We start from the raw sequence: 22,204 nt of genomic DNA, 5'->3' as shown, positions 1-22,204 counted from the left end.
AGGAAATCAGTTGGGCCCTTTGAAACGAACCATCCCAGATTTGCCTTGAGCAATTTAGGGAAATTTTGAACTGTCATCCTCCCAAATGCGAGTCCAGTGTGCTAATCACAGTGCCATCTCATTCAGACTAAGACTCAAACCGAGAATCTTGTTTCTACAATGAAGTTTCGAATGGGGGAGAAAGGTACTGGCAGAAGTGGAACTGTGAGGGCAGTTCATCAGTCATCCTGTGATAGTTCAGATGATGGAGCACTTGCCCATGAAAGGCAAAGGTCTGAGTCTGGAGCCCCAGTTTTAACGTGCCAGGAAGTTTCAAGCACCTTGTGTTTTGCAAGTAAAGTTGTTATTTATTGAACTACACAGTAACAACTGACAATCAAGCCACACAGCTCCATTTTTTTCCACAAGAACTAGTCGAGCCGTGGAGTAGAGTGGCTCGCCGCAAGCTGGCTACAGACCCCGTGTCGGCCTCAGAGGGTCAAACCAATGACCCACTGTGAACTGGAACGCTGGCGACGCATCTGCGGCAGTGTGTAGCTGGTGGTGTGACACACCCCACGGTCCCGGATAGCTGCCACACTTTAATGAATCTCATTAAAAACCCGCACCTATTTATACGTGGCTGTGCGCCTCTGTTTTTCCCATACGCACCACTCCGCGTCACACACTCATAACCGCTAGGTTGGCCAGCTGGCCCCTTTTGCCTGTGATTTGTGACATGCAAAGCTGCTAAGTATACTATTTCAGCAATTTGACGGCCCTGTAGCCTCTATTCTACTTTGCAACTGTTGGTATGCGTAACTCACTGCAATCTGGCCCGCAACTGGCTGTAACTTGTGCTCAGAATATTGCACAAAACTAACTTTTCCTATACTAAACTGTGGTGCCGCTACAGCATTAAAAATACACGTGTTGTGCAGTAGTTCAGGTTCAATGAACCATGTTCTTAAGTTCACCCTTATTCTGAGTAAAATGCTGCCATTGATACACAAAAACAAATGCCAATACTTACAACAGTTTCTTCATTAGTGTTACTCTGTTCAGTTTCATCTGATGGTCTCCCACATGTGTCAGCTGATATCTGCGTGTAAGAAAACAAAGTGAGTCCAAACAGGTATCTAAATGCCCAATTATAAGGTCTGTGATCAAGTTATAATGGTCTGGCACTACAGTGTAAAGAGAATTTCTATTTATTTTGAAAGTAATTCTGTTTTACTGTAACAGTAGGCAGTAATGTGACAACTCGTTCTTCCTCAACACTAAATTCCATCTCCAGCTCACATATAAAAAAAAAAGTCTATTACATTGGATGACAAACACAGCAATGATTGTATATCATCTTCAATTTCAGTTACATGAATAAAATGTTGCCTACATACAGGAAATTTTCAGAACAATTTGTAACTGACATTACATACACTTATAAAAGAGATGTGATTAGATTAGACTAGACTATTACTTGTTCCATAGATCATGAATACAACACTTCGAATGATGTGGAACTTGTCAGGTTAATAAAAGGTGTCTATACAAGATATTACATTACACAAAATATTACATGACACTTAATTTTTTTTTATTTTTTTAGAGAAATTACCCACTTACTATAACCGAAAATGCATCTACTGCATAGAAGGAGTTACCATTAAGAAATTCTTTTAATTTCCTTTTACATGCTATATGGATATCTGTCAGACTTTTGATGCTATTAGGTAAATGAACAAACACTTTCGTGGCAGCATAATTTACCCCCTTCCGAGACAAAGTTAGATTTTACCTTGAGTAGTGAAGATCATCCTTTCTCCTAGTGTTGTAGCCATGTACACTGCTACTACGTTTGAATTCGTTCGGATTGTTAATAACAAATTTCGTAAGTGAATTTATATATTGCGAGTCTACAGTGAAGATCTCTAGCTCTTTAAATAAGTGTCTGCAGGATGATCTTGGATGAGCTCCAGCAATTACTCTGATTACACGCTTTTGTACAATGAACACTCTTTTACTCAATGATGAGTTACCCCAGAATATGATGCCATATGAAAGAATAAAATGAAAATAGGCATTGTAAGCTAATTTACTGAGATGTATATCGCCGCAATGACCCTAATAGCATAAGTAGCTCAACTCAAACGTTTCAGCAGATCTTCAGTGTGTTTTTTCCAGTTCAACCCCTCATCAATGCATACAACTAGAAATTTTGAATATTATACGTTAGCTGCCGATTTCTGTTAATTCTTGTCTGTTGGGTCTCATAGTTATACTTTTATCATTGGCAAAAAGTACCAGCTTTGCATCTTCGTGAATAATAGAATGGCAAGTCATTAATATATATTAAGAACAGCAGAGGACCCAAGACCGAACCTTGCGGCACCCCATTCTTGATTGTTCCACAGATTGAGATATCACCAGTTTTTTGCATATTATGTGAACTGCTTATTTCAACTTTCTGCCCTCTTCCAGTTAGGTATGATTTAAACCATTTGAGCGCCGTGCCATTCATACCACAGTACATGAGCTAATCTAGAATTATCCACGATATACACAATCAAAAGCCTTAGAGAGATCACAAGAAATCCCAATGGGTGACTTCCAGTTACTCAGAGCAATTAATATTTCATTAGTGAAAGTATATATAGCATTTTCTGTTGAAAACCCTTTCTGGAAACCAAACTGACATTTTGTTAAAACTTTATTTTTACAAAGGTGTGAAGCTACTCTACCATACATTACTTTTTCAAGAATTTTGGATAAGGTAGTCAGAAGAGAGATTAGGCAGTAGTTGTTGACAACAGACATATCTCCTTTTTTATGCAGTGGTTTAATAATGGCATACTTCAGTCTATCTGGAAAATAGCCTGCATCAGAGAGCTATTACATATGTGGCTAAGAATCCCACTTATGTCTTGGGAACAAGCCTTTATTATCCTGCTGGAAATGCCATCAATTGCATGTGAGTTTTTAGTCTTGAGAGAGTTTATTATCTTCCTAATTTCAGAAGGAGAGGTGTGTGGAATATCAATTATATCAAATGGTGTGGGCACGGCCTCTTCCATTAACTGCCTTGCTTCTTCTAATGAACATTTAGATCCTATTTTCTGTACAACATTTAAGAAATGATTACTCAAAATGTTTTCAACTTCCAGCTTGTTGTTTGTCAAGTTTCCATTCGCTTCGATGGTAATACCGTCATTCTGTACTCTCGGTTGCAGTGTCTCCCTTGTAATAATATTCCAAATTGTTTTGATTTTGTTAATAGAGGTATTAATCTCAGACATGATGCACATGCTTCTGGACTTTATTATAACCTTTCTTAATGTAGCACAGTAGTTTTTATAATATTTGGCTGTTTCTGGGTCATTACTCTATCTTGTCATTAGATACAGTTCCCATTTGTAGTTACAAGATATTTTTATTCCTTTAATAAGCCAAGATTTTTGCATGGTTTCTTACAATTAGATTTAACTACTTTCTTGTGGAAACAGTTTTCAAATTCTCTTACAAGTGTATCATGAAATAAAGTTATATTTTAAATGAGCATCGTGTTCCTTGTACACCTCATCCCAGTCTAACTGCTGAAGATTTTCTCTGAAATTTCTAAGTGTTGGGTCATTAATTGAACACACAGTTTTGGAGGGTAGTTTTGAATTACTGAATGGAGCTATGTCATATACTGTAACTAGCTGAGCACCACGATCAGAGAGGCCATTCTCAACAGGATGAGAATTTATGTTTTTAAACTTATCTTGGTCTATAAAAGTGTTATCTATCAATGTGCTGCTGTCCTTTACTACCCGAGTAGGAAAATTAATGACAGATGTCAAACTGAAAGAACTGAGCAAGACTTCCAGGGCATTCTTCCTATTACACTCTTTCAGTGAATCAACATTGAAGTCCCCACAAATAATAATAGCCAATTGCAACATCACTGTTAAGTAGCGCAAACACACAAACAGAAAAAGTTAATGGTTTAAATTAATATACATAATGTCGCTACACGAAACAAAAAGCTTTCACATATAATATTGGTCTATAAGATTAATATGCTGAAAGACAAGCTACACTTTCACATATAATGTTGGTCTTTTATGCGCGTATTACAATTTACGATATATTGAACAAATGTGCCACTAAAATTTTTAGTAACGACATAAATGTCTGATCTTCTGGATTCAAAATTCATCTAAATGGCTCGTCATCAAAGAGTTGATTTTTAAATGAGAGTCAAACACTCTGTGATTTAAGAAATTCATCAAACATTCTCGCACATAGTTCAACTTGCGTAAAAAGAAGTTTGCTTTGATGGCAACGCTTTTCAAACCACCATTTGGAATATTTTCCCGAGACCTGTTAGAATTAGGTTCATTTCTGCAGTTGCCAGAGAGCGCCAGATGACAGGCATCACAGCGCTTGTGCAGCTACGATGCCGTAGGGAGCCCATGTGTTCGTACGTGTAAAACTTTAAAAGATCTTACATTATATCATAAAAGAAACAACACATCAGAGGATACTCCAAGAGCATTGGAATTTCGTGATCCATACTAAAATGTGCACATTAAAGTGCACTTTCGTTATGTCCAGATTCCCAGTTAAGTAGGCCATGACCTGATATTAAGCTTATCAATGCGGTTTTCGGGATGTAAATTTTCTTGGAGTACCAATACTGTGTTATCTCATGTTTGGTTGTTCATTATGGCATGATGCCATACATACAAAACTTGAAAAGGCTCACTTGAAATGCAGCAAACAGTGTGTGGAATTAAACACTTTGTTTCAAATATATTTTCTGCCTCAGCGGAAAAGATTAATAAAGGAAAATTTCTTTAGCAAACTGACAAAAATAACTTCATTGTTCTGCAAGGCAATTAATGCTCGACTGTCAGGAAGGTGGAAATAAAATTAAATCTGCAACTAACAACACATTTTATCCTTCCTTAATTATATGAATGTATTTTAATTCACTTGATAGCTCCTGGCTACAGAAATCTGTTTTGTTTTCATTTGACATGAGAGCAGTAAATGAAGAGGAAACAGCAAAATCACTAAATGTAAACATGGGTCACGTGGAGATTACCCACTTCCCCACTACAACTCAGACTGCTCTGCGCATCAGCCCCGGGTCTATGATATTTCGAAACCGGGGCAACACCCCACCATTCCCTCGAGCACTTGAAATAGGATGTCAAAATTTTAAAAAAAGAAGCCAAAAATGAATTTTCAAAAATATGTTCATTTTGTAGCGCACAGTTTTCTGAAGAGTCTGATGCATAAAACATATGTGTTTGAGAAAAAGTAAAACATGTTATTTGGTCGTAAGTGCGCCAAAGTGCAGTGCCTCGCCTCCTCACACAGCATTCTTCTATCGCACGTCACTGTATTTCGCTATGTGGAATTGAAACATGTGTATTTTCTAATGGATGCCATCAAACCTTATTCAGGACAATGGAAATTAAAATTTCCTGTGGTGCCTCTCCTGCTTACAGTCAGCTGGTTTGACATCTTGTCCCTCTTTTTCATTACAAAAAAAAAGAACTACTCAGAAAATATGCACTCTTGATGCCTTATCAGCTAACAACTTGCTGCTTTGTGTGACATAAAATTAAATATAGGACACATAGACCCAGTAAAGGCATGAGACAAGCAAGACAATACACATTTATTCAATCCTTAACTTCTAGATTTTTTTTCTCTCTAATCTTGCTATAGCTTTACATAATGTACTTTCCTTTCTGCGAAAGTTGGTCAAATGTTTTGCTACACGAAAAATCGAAATGGCGCTGCCTGATACTGAAAAAGCTGTTAGGCTAATACAAATAGGGCCCAAGACTGGTGTGGTTTTCCTGATCTGATTACGTCTATTTTGCCACTGTCTGCCAGATAAAACAAACTAAACCTTTCTAATACTGCAACAATTTTAACACACACTAAATAAACGAAACTGTTTTGGCACGAATGGTCTTTCTTGTATCGACAGAATATAATTCACAAAGTACTAATATCAAATGCCTATTATTTATTTTTTATTTGTTTATTTATTGTTTTATTGTTCTGTGGGACCAAATGAAGGAGAAGTCTCCATGGTCATGGAACGAGTCAATACATGAAATTATAACACGATAGTAGAAACAGATAAAATGAAATATAAGAAACATATTCAGGCGACAAGTCGTAAGTTTAAATAAAGAAAATCAACAATGTAACACTGGAATTTGCTTAATTTTTCAGCTCTTCCAGGAACTCCTCGGCAGAATAGAAGGAGTGAACCATGAGGAAACTCTTCAGTTTAGACTTCAAAGTTTTTTGGGCTACTGCCAAGATTTTTGAGTTCTTGTGGTAGCTTATTGAAAATGGATGCAGCTGAATACCGCACTCCTTTCTGCACAAGAGTCAAGGAAGTGCATTCCACATGCAGATTTGATTTCTGCATGGTATTAACTGAGTGAATGCTGCGAACTCTTGGGCATAAGCTAATATTGCTAACAACAAACAACATTAAAGAAAATATATGCTGTGAGGGCAATGTCAGAATTCCCAGACTATTGAATAGGGGTCAACAAGAGGTTCTCGAACTTACCCCATATAGCTCGAACAGCCTGTTTTTGAGCCAAAAATACCCTTTTTGAATCAGAAGAATTACCCCAAAAAATAATACCATACGACATAAGTGTATGAAAATATGCAATGTTGAACTGTCACTTATTTCAGATACTGTTCTAATGGTAAATAAAGCAGCATTTAGTTTCCGAACAAGATCCTGAACATGGGCTTTCCACAACAGCTTACTATCTATCCGAATGCCTAGGAACTTGAACTGTTCCGTCTCGCTTATAATATGCCCATTCTGTCTGATCAAAATATTGGTTCTTGTTAAATTGTGAGTTACAAACTGTAAAAACTAAGTCTTATTGTGATTTAGCATCAAATTATTTTCCACAAGCCATGAACTTATTTCATGAACTGCATTGTTTGATACTGTTTCAATATTACACACAAGATCCTTCACTATCAAGCTGGTGTCATCAGCAAACAGAAATATTTTTGAATCACCTGTAATGTTAGAAGGCATACCATTTATAAAAATAAGAAACAGCAGTGGCCCCAGCACCGACCCTTGGGGAATGCCCCACTTAACAGTGCCCCATTGGGACAGAACATCACTACCACTCTCAATATTACAGAGAATTACCTTCTGCTTTCTGTTCTTAAAGTAAGAGGTGAACCAATTGTAAGCTACTCCCCTTACTCCATAATGGTCCAACTTCTGCAGTAATATTTTGTGGTCAACACAGTCAAAAGCATTCGTTAAATCAAAGAAAACACCTAGCATTCGCAACCTTTTATTTAATCCGTCCAAAACCTCACAGAGAAAAGAGAATATAGCATTTTCAGTTGGTAATTCATTTCTAAAACCAAGCAGTACATTTGACAGCAAATTATGTGAATTTAAATGCTCTAGTAACCTTGTATATACAACCTTCTCGGTAACTTTAGCAAACACTGAAGGCATAGAAATAGGTCTAATATTGTCAACATTTTTATAAAGTGGCTTCACAACTGAGTACTTTAATCGGTCAGGAAACCAACCCCTCCTAAAGGAAAAGTTACAGATATGGCTAAGTACTGGGCTAACATACATAGAACAATACTGCAGTATTCTGCTAGATACCCCGTCATATCCATGAGAGTTCTTGGTCTTTAGTGATTTAATTATTAAGTCAATCTCCCTCTTGTCAGTATCATGGAGGGGCATTTCAGGTAACAGTCTCGGAACAGTTTTTTCTAAGAGTGCTATATGATTCCCTGTTGGGACTAGTTTTCTATTTAGTTCTCCTGTTATATTCACAAAGTGATTATTAAATACTGTACATATATGTGACTTATAAGTAACATGGATATTCCCACTACGCACTGATTCTATATCCTCGACCTGTCTCTGCAGGCCAGCCACTTCCTTTACAACTGACCATATGGTTTTAATTTTATACTGAGACTTAGCTATTCTATCTGCATACCACATACTTTTTGCCTTCCTAATCACATTTTTAAGCATCTTACAATACTGTTTGTAATGGGCTGCTGCATTTAGATTTTGACTGTTTCTAACCTTTTGATATAATTGCCACTTTGTTCTACAAGATATTCTTATCCCTCTAGTCAGCCACCCAGGCTGCCTGTTTGTGCTAGTACCCTGTTTTGAATGTTCTAACGGAAAGCAACTTTCAAAGAACATGAGAAAAGTCTTGAGGAAAGCATTATAATTATCGTCTACTATATCAGCACTATAAACATCTTGCTTTGTGAAACAAGGTTTTTTCCCTTAACGGGAACAAATTTGTCCCCCCCCCCTTCCTCCACCACCGCCAAGGTTTGAACCTGCTGCGCATGCATGAATCTGGCAACTTGGGCGTTCCAGTAAAATTTTTCCCGATAGCATCTAGCTGCTTGCTGCGACTGCTTACACAGCCAACAGCCACGTTTCTGTAGCCAGAAGCAGGAGAAGGTACTACTCTCCAGCGCATGCGCTTGATCCCGCTAGTAACTGCTAAAACTAATGTAATGTAAACAGTTGTGACGTCACGATCATCAGAGGCAATTTGTTGTTACGAAGCATTGCGTAGTCTTCCTAAAGCCTTTGACACATTTTGCTGTTGGTATACGCTGGTATGGGCACTGTATTTTGATTCTGTATATGGCACATTTCCTTTGCAATTTAAGTTTTATTTTCATTTTTTCTCTCGTTCATGTTTTATTGAGCTACAGTATTATCTGCAGTAGCGGGATACAGTAACATCCTTTGTTAGAGTATCGGTTTTCTCGGGTTTTTCCCATTTCTCCCGGTTGGCCCAGGTCGTACACACCCTGTTGTTGCATTATGTACATTTGTTTAAACCATATGATTGCAACACAGGAGACATCAGCAATACACAATGTCACTGTCATAAAAATACAAGACTAATACACTAAGACTGCAACTAAGAAGAGAGATCAATATTTTAATATTACACTGAATTTTACTGTAAATGTATGGCTATATTTACTCAATGACAAGTGAGAAACTCCATCTTGCTCAAATGATTAGTTTATCCATTATGAACTCTGAACACTGAATGGTAATATTGAAGGTCACACTTTATTTATTATCTATATCAGTGAATGAATCCTTCACTCTGTGGCACAGTGTGCACTGTTTTGAAGCTTACTGGTTAAAATGTATGCTGTACTCAGACTCAAAAGGAAGATTAGGATTTACGTCCCATCAACATCGAGGTCATTAGAGATAGAACACAAGCTCGGATTGTGTCAAGGATAGAGAAGGAAATCAGCTGGGCCCTTTGAAACGAACCATCCCAGATTTGCCTTGAGCAATTTAGGGAAATTTTGAACTGTCATCCTCCCAAATGCGAGTCCAGTGTGCTAATCACAGTGCCATCTCATTCAGACTAAGACTCAAACCGAGAACCTTGTTTCTACAATGAAGTTTCGAATGGGGGAGAAAGATACTGGGAGAAGTGGAACTTTGAGGGCAGTTCATCAGTCATCCTGTGATAGTTCAGTTGGTGGAGCAATTGCCCACGAAAGGCAAAGGTCTCAGTCTGGAGCCCCAGTTTTAACGTGCCAGGAAGTTTCAAGCACCTTGTGTTTTGCAAGTAAAGTTGTTATTTATTGAACTACACAGTAACAACTGACAATCAAACCACACAGCTCCATTTTTTTCCACAAGAGCTAGTCTATCCGTGGAGCGGAGTGGCTCGCCGCTAGCTGGCTACAGACCCCGTGTCGGCCTCAGAGGGTCAAACCAATGACCCACTGTGAACTGGAACGCTGGCGACCCATCTGCTGCAGTGGTTAGCTGGTGGTGTGACACACCCCACAGTCCAGGAGAGCTGCCACACTTGAATGAATCTCATTAGAAACCCGCACCTATTTATACGCGGCTGTGCGCCTCCATTTTTCCCATACGCGCCACTCCACATCACTTACTCATAACACACTAGGTTGGCCAGTTGGCCCCTTCTGCCTGTAATTTGCGACATGCAAAACCACAACGTATACTATTTCAGCAATTTGACAGCCCTGTTACCTCTATTCTACTTCGCAACTGTTGGTATTCGTAACTCACTGCAATCTGGCCCGCGCCTGGCTGTAACTTGTGCTCAGAATATTGCACAAAACTAACTTTCCCTATCCTAAACTGTGGTGCCGCTACAGCATTAAAAACATGTGTTGTGCAGTAGTTCAGGTCTCAATGAACCACGTTCAGAAGTTCACCCTTATCCTGAGAAAATGCTGCCATAGATACACAGAAACATATGCCACTACTTACAACAGTTTCATCTTTCATGTTGTTCGGTTCAATTTCTTCTGATGGTCTCCCGCATGTGTCAGCTGATATCTGCAAGTAAGAAAACAAAGTGAGGCCACGAGGGGTATCTAAATGCCCAATTATAAGGTCTGTGATCAAGTTATAATTGTCTGGTACTACAGTGTAAACAGAATTTCTATTCATTTTGAAAGTAATGGTAGGTAGTAATGTGACAACCCATTCTTCCTCAACACTAAATTCCATCTCCAGCTCACATATTAAAAAAAAGTCTGTTACATTGGATGACAAACACAGCAATGATTGTATATCATCTTCAATTTCAGTTACATGAATAAAATGTTGCCTACATGCAGGAAATTTTCAGAAAAATTTATAACTTGACATTAAATACACTTATAAAAGAGATTATATTAGATTAGATTAGATTAGTACTTGTTCCATAGATCATGAATACGACACTTCGGATGATGTGGAAATGTTATATGGCTATCTGTCAGACTTTTGATGCTACTAGGTAAGTGACCAAAGACTTTTGTGGCAGCATAATTTACCCCCTTCTGAGACAAAGTTAGATTTTACCTTGAGTAGTGAAGATCATCCTTTCTCCTAGTGTTGTAGCCATGTACACTACTATTACGTTTGAATTCGTTAGGATTGTTAATAAGAAATTTCATAAGTGAATCTATATATTGTGAGGCTATAGTGAAGACCTCTAGCTCTTTAAATAAGTGTCTGCAGGATGATCTTGGATGTGCTCCAGCAATTACTCTGATTACACGCTTTTGTACAATGAACACTCTTTTACTAAATGATGTGTTACCCCAGAATATGATGCCATATGAAAGAATAGAATGAAAATAGGCATTGTAAGCTAATTTACTGAGATGTATATCACCGCAATGACCCTAATAGCATAAGTAGCTCAACTCAAATGTTTCAGCAGATCTTCAGGGTGTTTTTTCCAGTTCAACCCCTCATCAATGCATACACCTAGAAATTTTGAATATTTTTCCTTCACTACCGATTTCTGATCGAAGTCTATATTTATTAATGGTGTCATTCCATTTACTGTGTGGAACTGTATGTACTGTGTTTTGTCAAAAGTTTAATGAGAGCCCACTTGCAGAGAACCACTTAATGATTTTCTGAAAAACATCGTTTACAGTTTCACCAGTTAATTCTTGTCTGTTGGGTGTCATAATTATACTTGTATCATTGGCAAAAAGTACCAGCTTTGCATCTTCGTGAATATAGAATGGCAAGTCATTAATATATATTAAGAACAGCAGAGGACCCAAGACCGAACCTCGCGGTACCCCATTCTTGATTGTTCCACAATTTGAGATATCACCAGTTTTTTGCATATTATGTGAAGTGTTTATTTCAACTTTCTGCTCTCTTCCAGTTAGGTATGATTTAAACCATTTGAGCGCTGTTCCATTCATACCACAGTACATGAGCTTATCTAGAATTATCCATGATATACACAATCAAAAGCCTTAGAGAGATCACAAAAAATCCCAACGGGTCACTTCCGGTTACTCAGAGCAATTAAAATTTCATTAGTGAAAGTATATATAGCATTTTCCGTTGAAAACCCTTTCTGGAAACTAAACTGACATTTTGTCAAAATTTTATTTTTACAAAGGTGTGAAGCTACTCTACCATACATTACTTTATCAAGAATTTTGGATAAGGCAGTCAGAAGAGAGATTGGGCAGTAGTTGTTGACAACAGACATATCCCCTTTTTTATGCAGTGGTTTAACAATGGCATACTTCAGTCTATCTGGGAAAATAGCCTGCTTCAGAGAGCTATTACATATGTGGCTAAGAATCCCACTTATCTCTTGGTAACAAGCTTTTATTATCCTGCTGGAAATGCCATCAATTCCATGTGAGCTTTTATTCTTGAGAAAGTTTATTATCTTCCTAATTTCAGAAGGAGAGGTGGGTGGAATTTCAATTATACCAAATGGTGTGGGTAAGGCCTCTTGCATTAACTGCCTTGCTACTTCTAATGAACATTTAGATCCTATTTTCTCTACAACATTTAAGAAATGATTACTCAAAAAGTTTTCAACTTCCGGCTTGTTGTTTGTCAAGTTTCCATTTGCTTTGATGGTAATGCCGTCATCCTGTACTCTTAGTTGCCCTGTCTCCTTTGTAATAATATTGCAAATTGTTTTGATTTTGTTAATAGAGGTATTAATCTCAGACATGATGCACATGCTCCTGGACTATTTAATAACCTTTCTTAATGCAAACACAGCAGTTTTTATAATATTTGGCTGTTTCTAGGTCATTACTCTTTCTTTTTGTTAGATACAGTTCCCTTTTGTGGTTACAAGATATTTTTATTCCTTTAGTAAGCCAAGGTTTTTTGCATGGTTTCTTATAATTAGATTTAACTACTTTCTTGTGGAAACAGTTTTCAAATTCTCTTACAAGTGTATCATGAAATAAAGTTATATTTTAAATTAGCATCGGGTCCCTTGTACACTTCATCCCAGTCTAACTGCTGAAGATTTTCTCTGAAACTTCTAATTGTTGAGTCATTAATTGAATGCACAGTTTTGGAGGGTAGTTTTGAATTACTGAATGGAGCTATGTCATATACTGTAACTAGCTGAGCACCATGATCAGAAAGGCCATTATCAACAGGACAAGAATTTATGTTTTTAAACTTATCTTGGTGTATAAAAGTGTTATCTATCAATGTGCTTCTGCCCTTTACTACCTGAGTAGGAAAATAATGACAGATGTCAAATTGAAAGAACCAAGCAAGACTTCCACGTCATCCTTTCTATTACCTCTTTCAGTGAATCAACACTGAAGTTCCCACAAATAATAATTTGCTTTCCCCTATCTGACAGATAGCACAACATGGCATCCAAATTTTCCAGGAATAAATGAAAGCTTCCTGAAGGGGACCTATGTTGTTGTTGTTGTTGTTGTTGTTGTTGTGGTCTTCAGTCCTGAGACTGGTTTGATGCAGCTCTCCATGCTACTCTATCCTGTGCAAGCTTCTTCATCTCCCAGTATCTACTGCAACCTACATCCTTCTGAATCTGCTTAGTGTATTCATCTCTTGGTCTCCCTCTACGATTTTTACCCTCCACACTGCCCTCCAATGCTAAATTTGTGATCCCTTGATGCCTCAAAACATGTCCTACCAACCGATCCCTTCTTCTAGTTAAGTTGTGCCACAAACTTCTCTTCTCCCCAATCCTATTCAATACCTCCTCATTAGTTACGTGATCTACCCACCTTATCTTCAGCATTCTTCTGTAGCACCACATTTCGAAAGCTTCTATTCTCTTCTTGTCCAAACTAGTTATCGTCCATGTTTCACTTCCATACATGGCTACACTCCATACAAATACTTTCAGAAACAACTTCCTGACACTTAAATCTATACTCGATGTTAACAAATTCCTCTTCTTGAGAAACGCTTTCCTTGCCATTGCCATCTACATTTTATATCCTCTCTACTTCGACCATCATCGGTTATTTTACTCCCTAAATAGCAAAACTCCTTTACTACTTTAAGTGTCTCATTTCCTAATCTAATTCCCTCAGCATCACCCGACTTAATTCGACTACATTCCATTATCCTCGTTTTGCTTTTGTTGATGCTCATCTTATATCCTCCTTTCAAGACACTGTCCATTCCGTTCAACTGCTCTTCCAAGTCCTTTGCTGTCTCTGACAGAATTACAATGTCATCGGCGAACCTCAAAGTTTTTACTTCTTCTCCATGAATTTTAATACCTACTCCGAATTTTTCTTTTGTTTCCTTTACTGCTTGCTCAATATACAGATTGAATAACATCGGGGAGAGGCTACAACCCTGTCTTACTCCTTTCCCAACCACTGCTTCCCTTTCATGCCCCTCGACTCTTATAACTGCCATCTGGTTTCTGTACAAACTGTAAATAGCCTTTCGCTCCCTGTATTTTACCCCTGCCACCTTCAGAATTTGAAAGAGAGTATTCCAGTTAACATTGTCAAAAGCTTTCTCTAAGTCTACAAATGCTAGAAACGTAGGTTTGCCTTTTCTTAATCTTTCTTCTAAGATAAGTCGTAAGGCCAGTATTGCCTCACGTGTTCCAACATTTCTACGGAATCCAAACTGATCTTCCCTGAGGTCGGCTTCTACCAGTTTTTCCATTCGTCTGTAAAGAATTCGCGTTAGTATTTTGCAGCTGTGACTTTGCAACTGATAGTTCGGTAATTTTCACATCTGTCAACACCTGCTTTCTTTGGGATTGGAATTATTATATTCTTCTTGAAGTCTGAGGGTATTTCGCCTGTCTCATACATCGTGCTCACCAGATGGTAGAGTTTTGTCATGACTGGCTCTCCCGAGGCCATCAGTAGTTCAAATGGAATGTTGTCTACTCCCGGGGCCTTGTTTCGACTCAGGTCTTTCAGTGCTCTGTCAAACTCTTCACGCAGTATCTTATCTCCCATTTCGTCTTCATCTACATCCTCTTCCATTTCCATAATATTGTCCTCAAGTACATCGCCCTTGTATAAACCCTCCATATACTCCTTCCACCTTTCTGCCTTCCCTTCTTTGCTTAGAACTGGGTTGCCATCTGAGCTCTTGATATTCATACAAGTGGTTCTCTTCTCTCCAAAGCTCTCTTTAATTTTCCTGTAGGCATTATCTATCTTACCCCTAGTGAGACAAGCCTCTACATCCTTACATTTGTCCTCTAGCCATCCCTGCTTAGCCATTTTGCACTTCCTGTCGATATCATTTTTGAGACGTTTGTATTCCCTTTTGCCTGCTTCATTTACTGCATTTTTATATTTTCTCCTTTCATAAATTAAATTCAATATTTCTTCTGTTACCCAAGGATTTCTATTAGCCCTCGTCTTTTTACCTATTTGATCCTCTGCTGCCTTCACTACTTCATCCCTCAGAGCTACCCATTCTTCTTCTACTGTATTTCTTTCCCCCATTCCTGTCAATTGTTCCCTTATGCTCTCCCTGAAACTCTCTACAACCTCTGGTTCTTTCAGTTTATCCAGGTCCCATCTCCTTAAATTCCCACCTTTTTGCAGTTTCTTTAGTTTCAATCTGCAGTTCATAACCAATAGATTGTGGTCAGAATCCACATCTTCCCCAGGAAATGTCTTACAATTTAAAACCTGGTTCCTAAATCTCTGTCTTACCATTATATAATCTATCTGATACCTTTTAGTATCTCCAGGATTCTTCCAGGTATACAACCTTCTTTTATGATTCTTGAACCAAGTGTTGGCTATGATTAAGTTATGCTCTGTGCAAAATTCTACAAGGCGGCTTCCTCTTTCATTTCTTCCCCCCAATCCATATTCACCTACTATGTTTCCTTCTCTCGCTTTTCCTACTGACGAATTCCAGTCACCCATGACTACTAAATTTTCGTCTCCCTTCACTACCTGAATAATTTCTTTTATCTCGTCATACATTTCATCTATTTCTTCATCATCTGCAGAGGTAGTTGGCATATAAACTTGTACGACTGTAGTAGGCATGGGCTTTGTGTCTATCTTGGCCACAATAATGCGTTCACTATGCTGTTTGTAGTAGCTAACCCACACTCCTATTTTTTTTATTCATTATTAAACCTACTCCTGCATTACCCCTATTTGATTTTGTGTTTATAACCCTGTATTCACCAGACCAAAAGTCTTGTTCCTCCTGCCACCGAACTTCACTAATTCCCACTATATCTAACTTTAACCTATCCATTTCCCTTTTTAAATTTTCTAACCTACCTGCCCGATTAAGGGATCTGACATTCCACGCTCCGATCCGTAGAACGCCAGTTTTCTTTCTCCTGATAACGACGTCCTCCTGAGTAGTCCCCACCCGGAGATCCGAATGGGGGACTATTTTACCTCCGGAATATTTTACCCAAGAGGACGCCATCATCATTTAATCATACAGTAGAGCTGCATGTCCTCGGGAAAAATTATGGCTGTAGTTTCCCCTTGCTTTCAGCAGGGGACCTATATACTGTTACAATTATAAAAGTGCCCTTCTCCAGATTAAGTTGACAGGCACATGCTTCTATATGTTGCTCTAGACAAAACTTTTTTGTATCTAAGCTTTTTATACAGTGATAACGTTTGACATATAGGCTGATAAAATAAAGTTTTCATTCTGCAGTGGTACAGAAATTGTAATGAAACTAACCGACATATTATACCTGTGAGATGACTCAAACTCAAACCTGTACTTGGTGAATGCAATTATCTTACCAACTGTGGCATAGCAATATGGAAAAACTAAGTCATTGCCATTGTCACAAACTTGCAAGGACATTTCTAGTTGTGATATATTTGTTGCATTATGTATATCTGTTTAACCATATGACTGCAATACAGGAGACATCAGTAATACACAATGTCACTGAGATAAAAATACAAAACTAATACACTAAGACTGCAACTAAGAAGAGCGAGCAATATTTTAATATTACACTGATTTTTACTGTAAATGTATGGCTATATTTACTCAATAACAAATGAGAAACTCCATCTTGTACAAATGATTAGTTTATCCTTTATGAACTCTGAACACTGAATTGTAATATTGAAGGTCACACTTTATTTATTATCTATGTCAGTGAATGAAATCTTTACTCTGTAGCACAGTGTTCACTGTTTTGAAGCTTACTGGTTAAAATGTGTGCTGTACTCAGACTCAAAAGGAAGATTAGTGTTTACGTCCCGTCAACACTGAGGTCATTAGAGATGGAACACAAGCTCGGATTGTGTCAAGGATAGAGAAGGAAAGCAGCTGGGCCTTTTGAAAGGAACCATCTCAGATTTGCCTTGAGCAATTTAGGGAAATTCTGAACCATCATCCTCCCAAATGTGAGTCCAGTGTGCTAATCACAGTGCCATCTCATTCAGACTAAGACTCAAACCGAGAACCTTGTTTCCACAATGAAGTTTCGAATGTGGGAGAAAGGTACTGGCAGAAGTGGAACTGTGAAGGCAGTTCATCAGTCATCCTGTGATAGTTCAGTTGGTGGAGCAATTGCCCACGAAAGGCAAAGGTGTCAGTCTGGAGCCCCAGTTTTAACGTGCCAGGAAGTTTCAAGCACCTTGTGTTTTGCAAGTAAAGCTGTTATTTATTGAACTACAGAGGCACAACTGACAATCAAACCACACAGCTCCATTTTTTTCCACAAGAGTTAGTCTAGCACAGTATGCAGAAGAACTTTTGTGAAGTTCAGATAGTAGTTTCCTCATTTTTAGTGATTTGAAAAGTACCACCACTTCTTCTATTTTGTGCTCACCATCTGCACAACCAACAAACTGGCTTCTATACAGTCCATCTAAGTCGCACAGTCCCAATTAATATTTCTCATTTTATCACCTTTTAAGCAACAGAGCTTCTAAGAAATGACCTGAAAAATCTTGTGCTGCTGTTTATGTAATACAGTGTCTAACACTTTATAATTCCCACCATTTCCTTTGTGACAGAATAGTTCCACATAAAAATGAATTACATTGACACCTATGGTTTCTATCAGTGCCCTGTACGGCACTCAGTTGGCCAGTATCTGAGCTGCAATGTCACCCTGTAGTGTTCATAAGGTACAAACTGCAACTATTACATTGTATGCAGCCTGCTACATGTTTACAAATAGCACCGGCATGAACACTGCAACAATGATATGTTCCTGTGCCTATCCAGATTGGCCGATGGTTGCCTCCATACATCTTCACCATGTTTGCTGGAGCCATTGCACATTTCTGTAGGTGCCAGTTCATTTACATTAGTTTTAGCAGCAATTTTGTACTCTGAAATATGGTGGGAATGACCAAAATGAAAAATTGTTGAAGAAAGCAGAAATTCCTTCATGGAAAAGATAGAAACTGGTTATTTTGTACTGAGAAAAAATACAAACAAGTTTTCATGAGCAACTGCCTGTGACCCAGCATTTCTGGTAATTTTACAATACATGCACCATGGAAGGCTACGTAGTTTGAAAGAAATTCCCCACCCAGTGGTGCATCATTACTTTTCCCACTGCCATGTGATACCTGCCAGGTCAGGTGTTCTGCTGTTCCATACAGAGAATAACTACACACAGGCTGTAATTTCTTACTTCCTTCACTGGGAGTTTTTATCACAGTTGCATCAAGGTCACTAGTACATAGTTCACATGAAAAGCCTCACCCGACGTCATTTTACTTTTGTAAGGCATTGACTCCTAAATTCAGCAAATTACTTCCAGTTGTATTATGTATGTGAAGCAACAATCCACTCTGTTGCAATGCTTTTCTCAGTGGCCATGGCAATAAATCCGTTTTTATTTTACAGGCCCGTTGTGGAACACCCGATAGTTGTTGATCGACACATGCAGTAAATTTCTTTGTATAGCCCTCTGACATACACCACTACTGCTAGTCTGTATCAATTTTGTGTTCTACTTTTTGTCTTGATGGTCCTCCTGAGGTCCTTGTCTGTCACAATGGAATGTTAATTTACATCAGCCAATTTTCAATAGTATTTTGTCAACAATGGCATTCGCCATGTAACTACTGCACCTTTTCATCCACAGTTTAATGGTGAAGCTGGGGGTTTATTCGAATGTTCAACAGTCTCATGGAGAAATGCCATTCCTCCCATACATGGGAGCAAGCCTTAAAGATTTTTCTTTCCTACTACCACTTCTTGCCATGTGACGGAAAGTTGCCTGAAGAATTGTTACACAGTCGTCATCACTGTACCCTGATCCATCTACTGAGGCCATTACAGAAACAGTTCTTTCTGCTGTATCAGTTAAAGTTCCAGCCACAGGACAAAATTTTCTTTACAGTTTATGGCAAGAAACAGTGTTGGGAGCACTGCCTCACCAAACAAGTAATGGGACATTCATTCTACACTGATCCAAGTTCATCAGCCCTGCATCAGCATCACCAGACACAGCTCCTGCTCTCTTATGTCAGTGGTTCTGGTGCAGAACTTTTGCCCACAGACCCAGCACACTTCTGAGGCCTGCAAAAACAGTCATCTCCCATCGCAGCTGGCACCATCCAGAAGGATGCCAATGGAGATCGACATTGCGCCGTGACCATTGCTTGTGGTCCTGCAGTCTGAGTCAATGTCAATATAGGTGATGCCCTCAGACAGCCATCATGATGCACCCGGATTTCTACTTGCAGTCAACCCAACTACAGCACTTGCATCACTGGATGTCAGCATGTACCCTGTGGTCAGTTTTTCGGCTGGTTTTCCCGGTCACACGCACCGTGGATACCGGGGTGGAGACAGGGTGCTGCAATTGGCCGTTGTTACACTCCTTCCTTCCTCATCGACATTCACATTCAAATCTCCCTCCTGCCATCATCGTGCGACACAGCATACATGATAATGGTGTGTATGTAAAAGGGGGAAGGAATGTGGCATTTTCCACAGAATGAGATCCCATGTCAAACTTAGTTAAGTATTTCAGTGTTCAAGTATTAATAAAGTGATCTAATATTTTGTATATGCTGTAGTATCTGCCCAATATCCTGAATAACTGAATCTATACTTGGTGAACCCTCTACAGTGCCATCACGAATTTCTGAAGCTTTTTTTTTTTAACATTACACTTATCATACAGCTTTATAACAAACATTGCTAATTCCACAGAGTTACTAAAAATTTTCAATTCCTGAATCTAGATATTCACATAATTTGCAGAAAGAGTGCCTACAATTTTAAATTTCTTTTTAACTGGTAAGCATGCACAATTTCTTACTTTATGATAGATGGGAGCTTGTTGAATACCTCACCACTATTGAAACCTATTTTTATTTTCATCAACAGAAACCTTTGTAGAGTAAACACATTGGGAAGTTCTTACACTCAAATCATTCTTAAGACTGAGAGTTGGTTAAAACCCAAAGTAGGAAGCTCTGAGATATTTAGCGAGACATGGAACGAAAGGACATATTACATGCCACACTAGGGGAGTGGTGATTGCTGTTGACATAAATATTGTCTCTATTGAAGTTGAAATTAAGTGTGGCAGTGAACTTATTGGATTGTGTGTAACAGATCTAGGTGAAACCAAGTTAATTGTTGGATGTTTTTATTGGCCACCTGATTTCACCGTGACAGTTCTACAGTCATTGAAAGAAAATCTATTGTCAGCATGTAAATACCCAGATCATTCAATACTAGTTAGAGACAACTTTAACCTAACGAATATAGACTGGGATGTCTATGGATTCACTGCAGGGTTGCAAACAGACAATCTTGTGAAGCACTTTTGAACATGTTTTTCGGAAACATGTCTTGGGCAGCTAGTTTGGCAGCCCACACACAATGGAAAGATCTAAGACTGTTGCTACAAACATGCCAGACCTTATCAATGGCATCAGTATAGAGACAGGATTAGTGATCATAATATAAAAGCAACTGTGGTTAAGAAAGTTGATGAATCAGTCAAGAAGGCTAGGAGAGTATTTCTGTTAGAAACAGCAGATAAGCAGTTGTTAGCATAGTGAACTGCAAACATTTATTTCCAGAATGACTGTAAACTGTGCTCTGAAGAAGTACGTGCCTTGTAATAGGCTTAAGGATGGAAAAGACCCACTGTGGTTTAGCTACAAAATTCGGAAAATGCTGGGCAAGCAGAGGCTGTTGCACTGTCGGTCCAGAAGAGAATGTGCAAATGACAACAGACAAAAGTTAGGTGAGATTTGTGTGTCTGTGAAGAGATTTATGCATGAAGCATAAAACTATCATTATCGTACCTCAGCAAAAGATACGGTTAAGAATGCAAGAAAATTATGGTCCTACGGAAAATTGCGAAGCACGTCTACGGCCTTCATCCAGTCACTGACCAGTCTGATGTGGCAGTTCAAGATAGCAAAAAAAAAAACAAAAAGTTTTAATAAATCATTCATACAGGAAAATTGTACAAACATACCGTCATTTGACCACTGCACAAAGTCCCATATGGATTGCATAGTAATAAGCATCCACGGTGTAGACAGACAACTGAAATAGTTCAAAACAAATAAGTTGCCAGGTCTGGTTGGAATCTCAGATCGGTTTTACAAAGAGTACTCAAAGGCACTGACCCCTTACTTAGCTTGCATTTATCGCGAATCTCTCACCCAGCGCAAAGTCCCAAGCGACTGGAAAAAGGAGTGTGTGACTCCTGTACATAAGAAATTTAAAAGAACTGACCCACAAAACTACAGACTCATATCCGTAACATAGCTAAGGTTCTTTTTTCCTGCAGAATTCTAGAATATTTTATGAATCTGAATATAATAAATTTCCTAAAGACCAAAAAGCTTATGTCCACAAATCAGCATGGTCTGAGAAAGCATCCCTCATGTGAAACTCAGCTTGCACTTTTCTCGTATGATATACTGTGAACTACGGATGAAGGGCAATAGGCAGATTCCATATTTCTATATTTCCAAAATGCATCTGACACAGTAACACACTGCATACTGTTAATGAAGGCACAGGCATATGGAATAGGTTCCCAGATACGTGAGTGGCTTGAAGATTTCGTAAGTTATAGAACCCAGTATGTTGTCCTCAATAGCGAGTGTTCATCAGAGACAAAAGTATGTCAGGAGTGCCTGGGAAAGTGTGACAGGACTGTTATTATTTTCTACATACATAAATGATCATCTGGCAGAAAAAGTAGGCAGCAATATGCAGTTGTATGGTACTGATGACAATGTTCTAGGTGGTGTTATGAATGGCAGCTGGCTATTCAAGTAGAAAAATGTAATTAATGTCCATGAGTAGGAAAAATAAACACATAATGTTTGGCTACAGAATTAGTAGACACATCATTTAAATATCTAGGCATAACATTGAAAAGTGATAGGAAATGGAATGAGCATGCAA

General features: G+C 38.5%; 1 protein-coding gene across 3 annotated transcripts in view; it reads right to left on the bottom strand.

Annotated features, from left to right (window-relative positions):
* LOC126100728 (uncharacterized) overlaps positions 1–22,204 on the bottom strand; it is an 82,452-nt gene that overhangs the window by 37,374 nt on the left and 22,874 nt on the right. For 2 of the 3 annotated variants that reach the window (XM_049911349.1, XM_049911347.1), the window contains exons 3-4: positions 10,322–10,390; positions 1,013–1,081 (exon numbers count right to left, since the gene is read on the bottom strand). In XM_049911349.1, coding sequence (XP_049767306.1) covers positions 1,013–1,081; positions 10,322–10,390 — 138 coding nt within the window. The remainder of the gene's footprint in view (positions 1–1,012; positions 1,082–10,321; positions 10,391–22,204) is intronic. The other variant, XM_049911348.1, reaches the window with a different exon arrangement.

Source organism: Schistocerca cancellata, chromosome 9, assembly GCF_023864275.1.
Source record: "Schistocerca cancellata isolate TAMUIC-IGC-003103 chromosome 9, iqSchCanc2.1, whole genome shotgun sequence".
In the NCBI taxonomy this organism is placed as follows: Eukaryota; Metazoa; Arthropoda; class Insecta; order Orthoptera; family Acrididae; genus Schistocerca; species Schistocerca cancellata.
The sequence above is the reverse complement of the archived record's forward strand: the minus strand, read 5'-3'. Positions and strand labels throughout refer to the sequence as shown.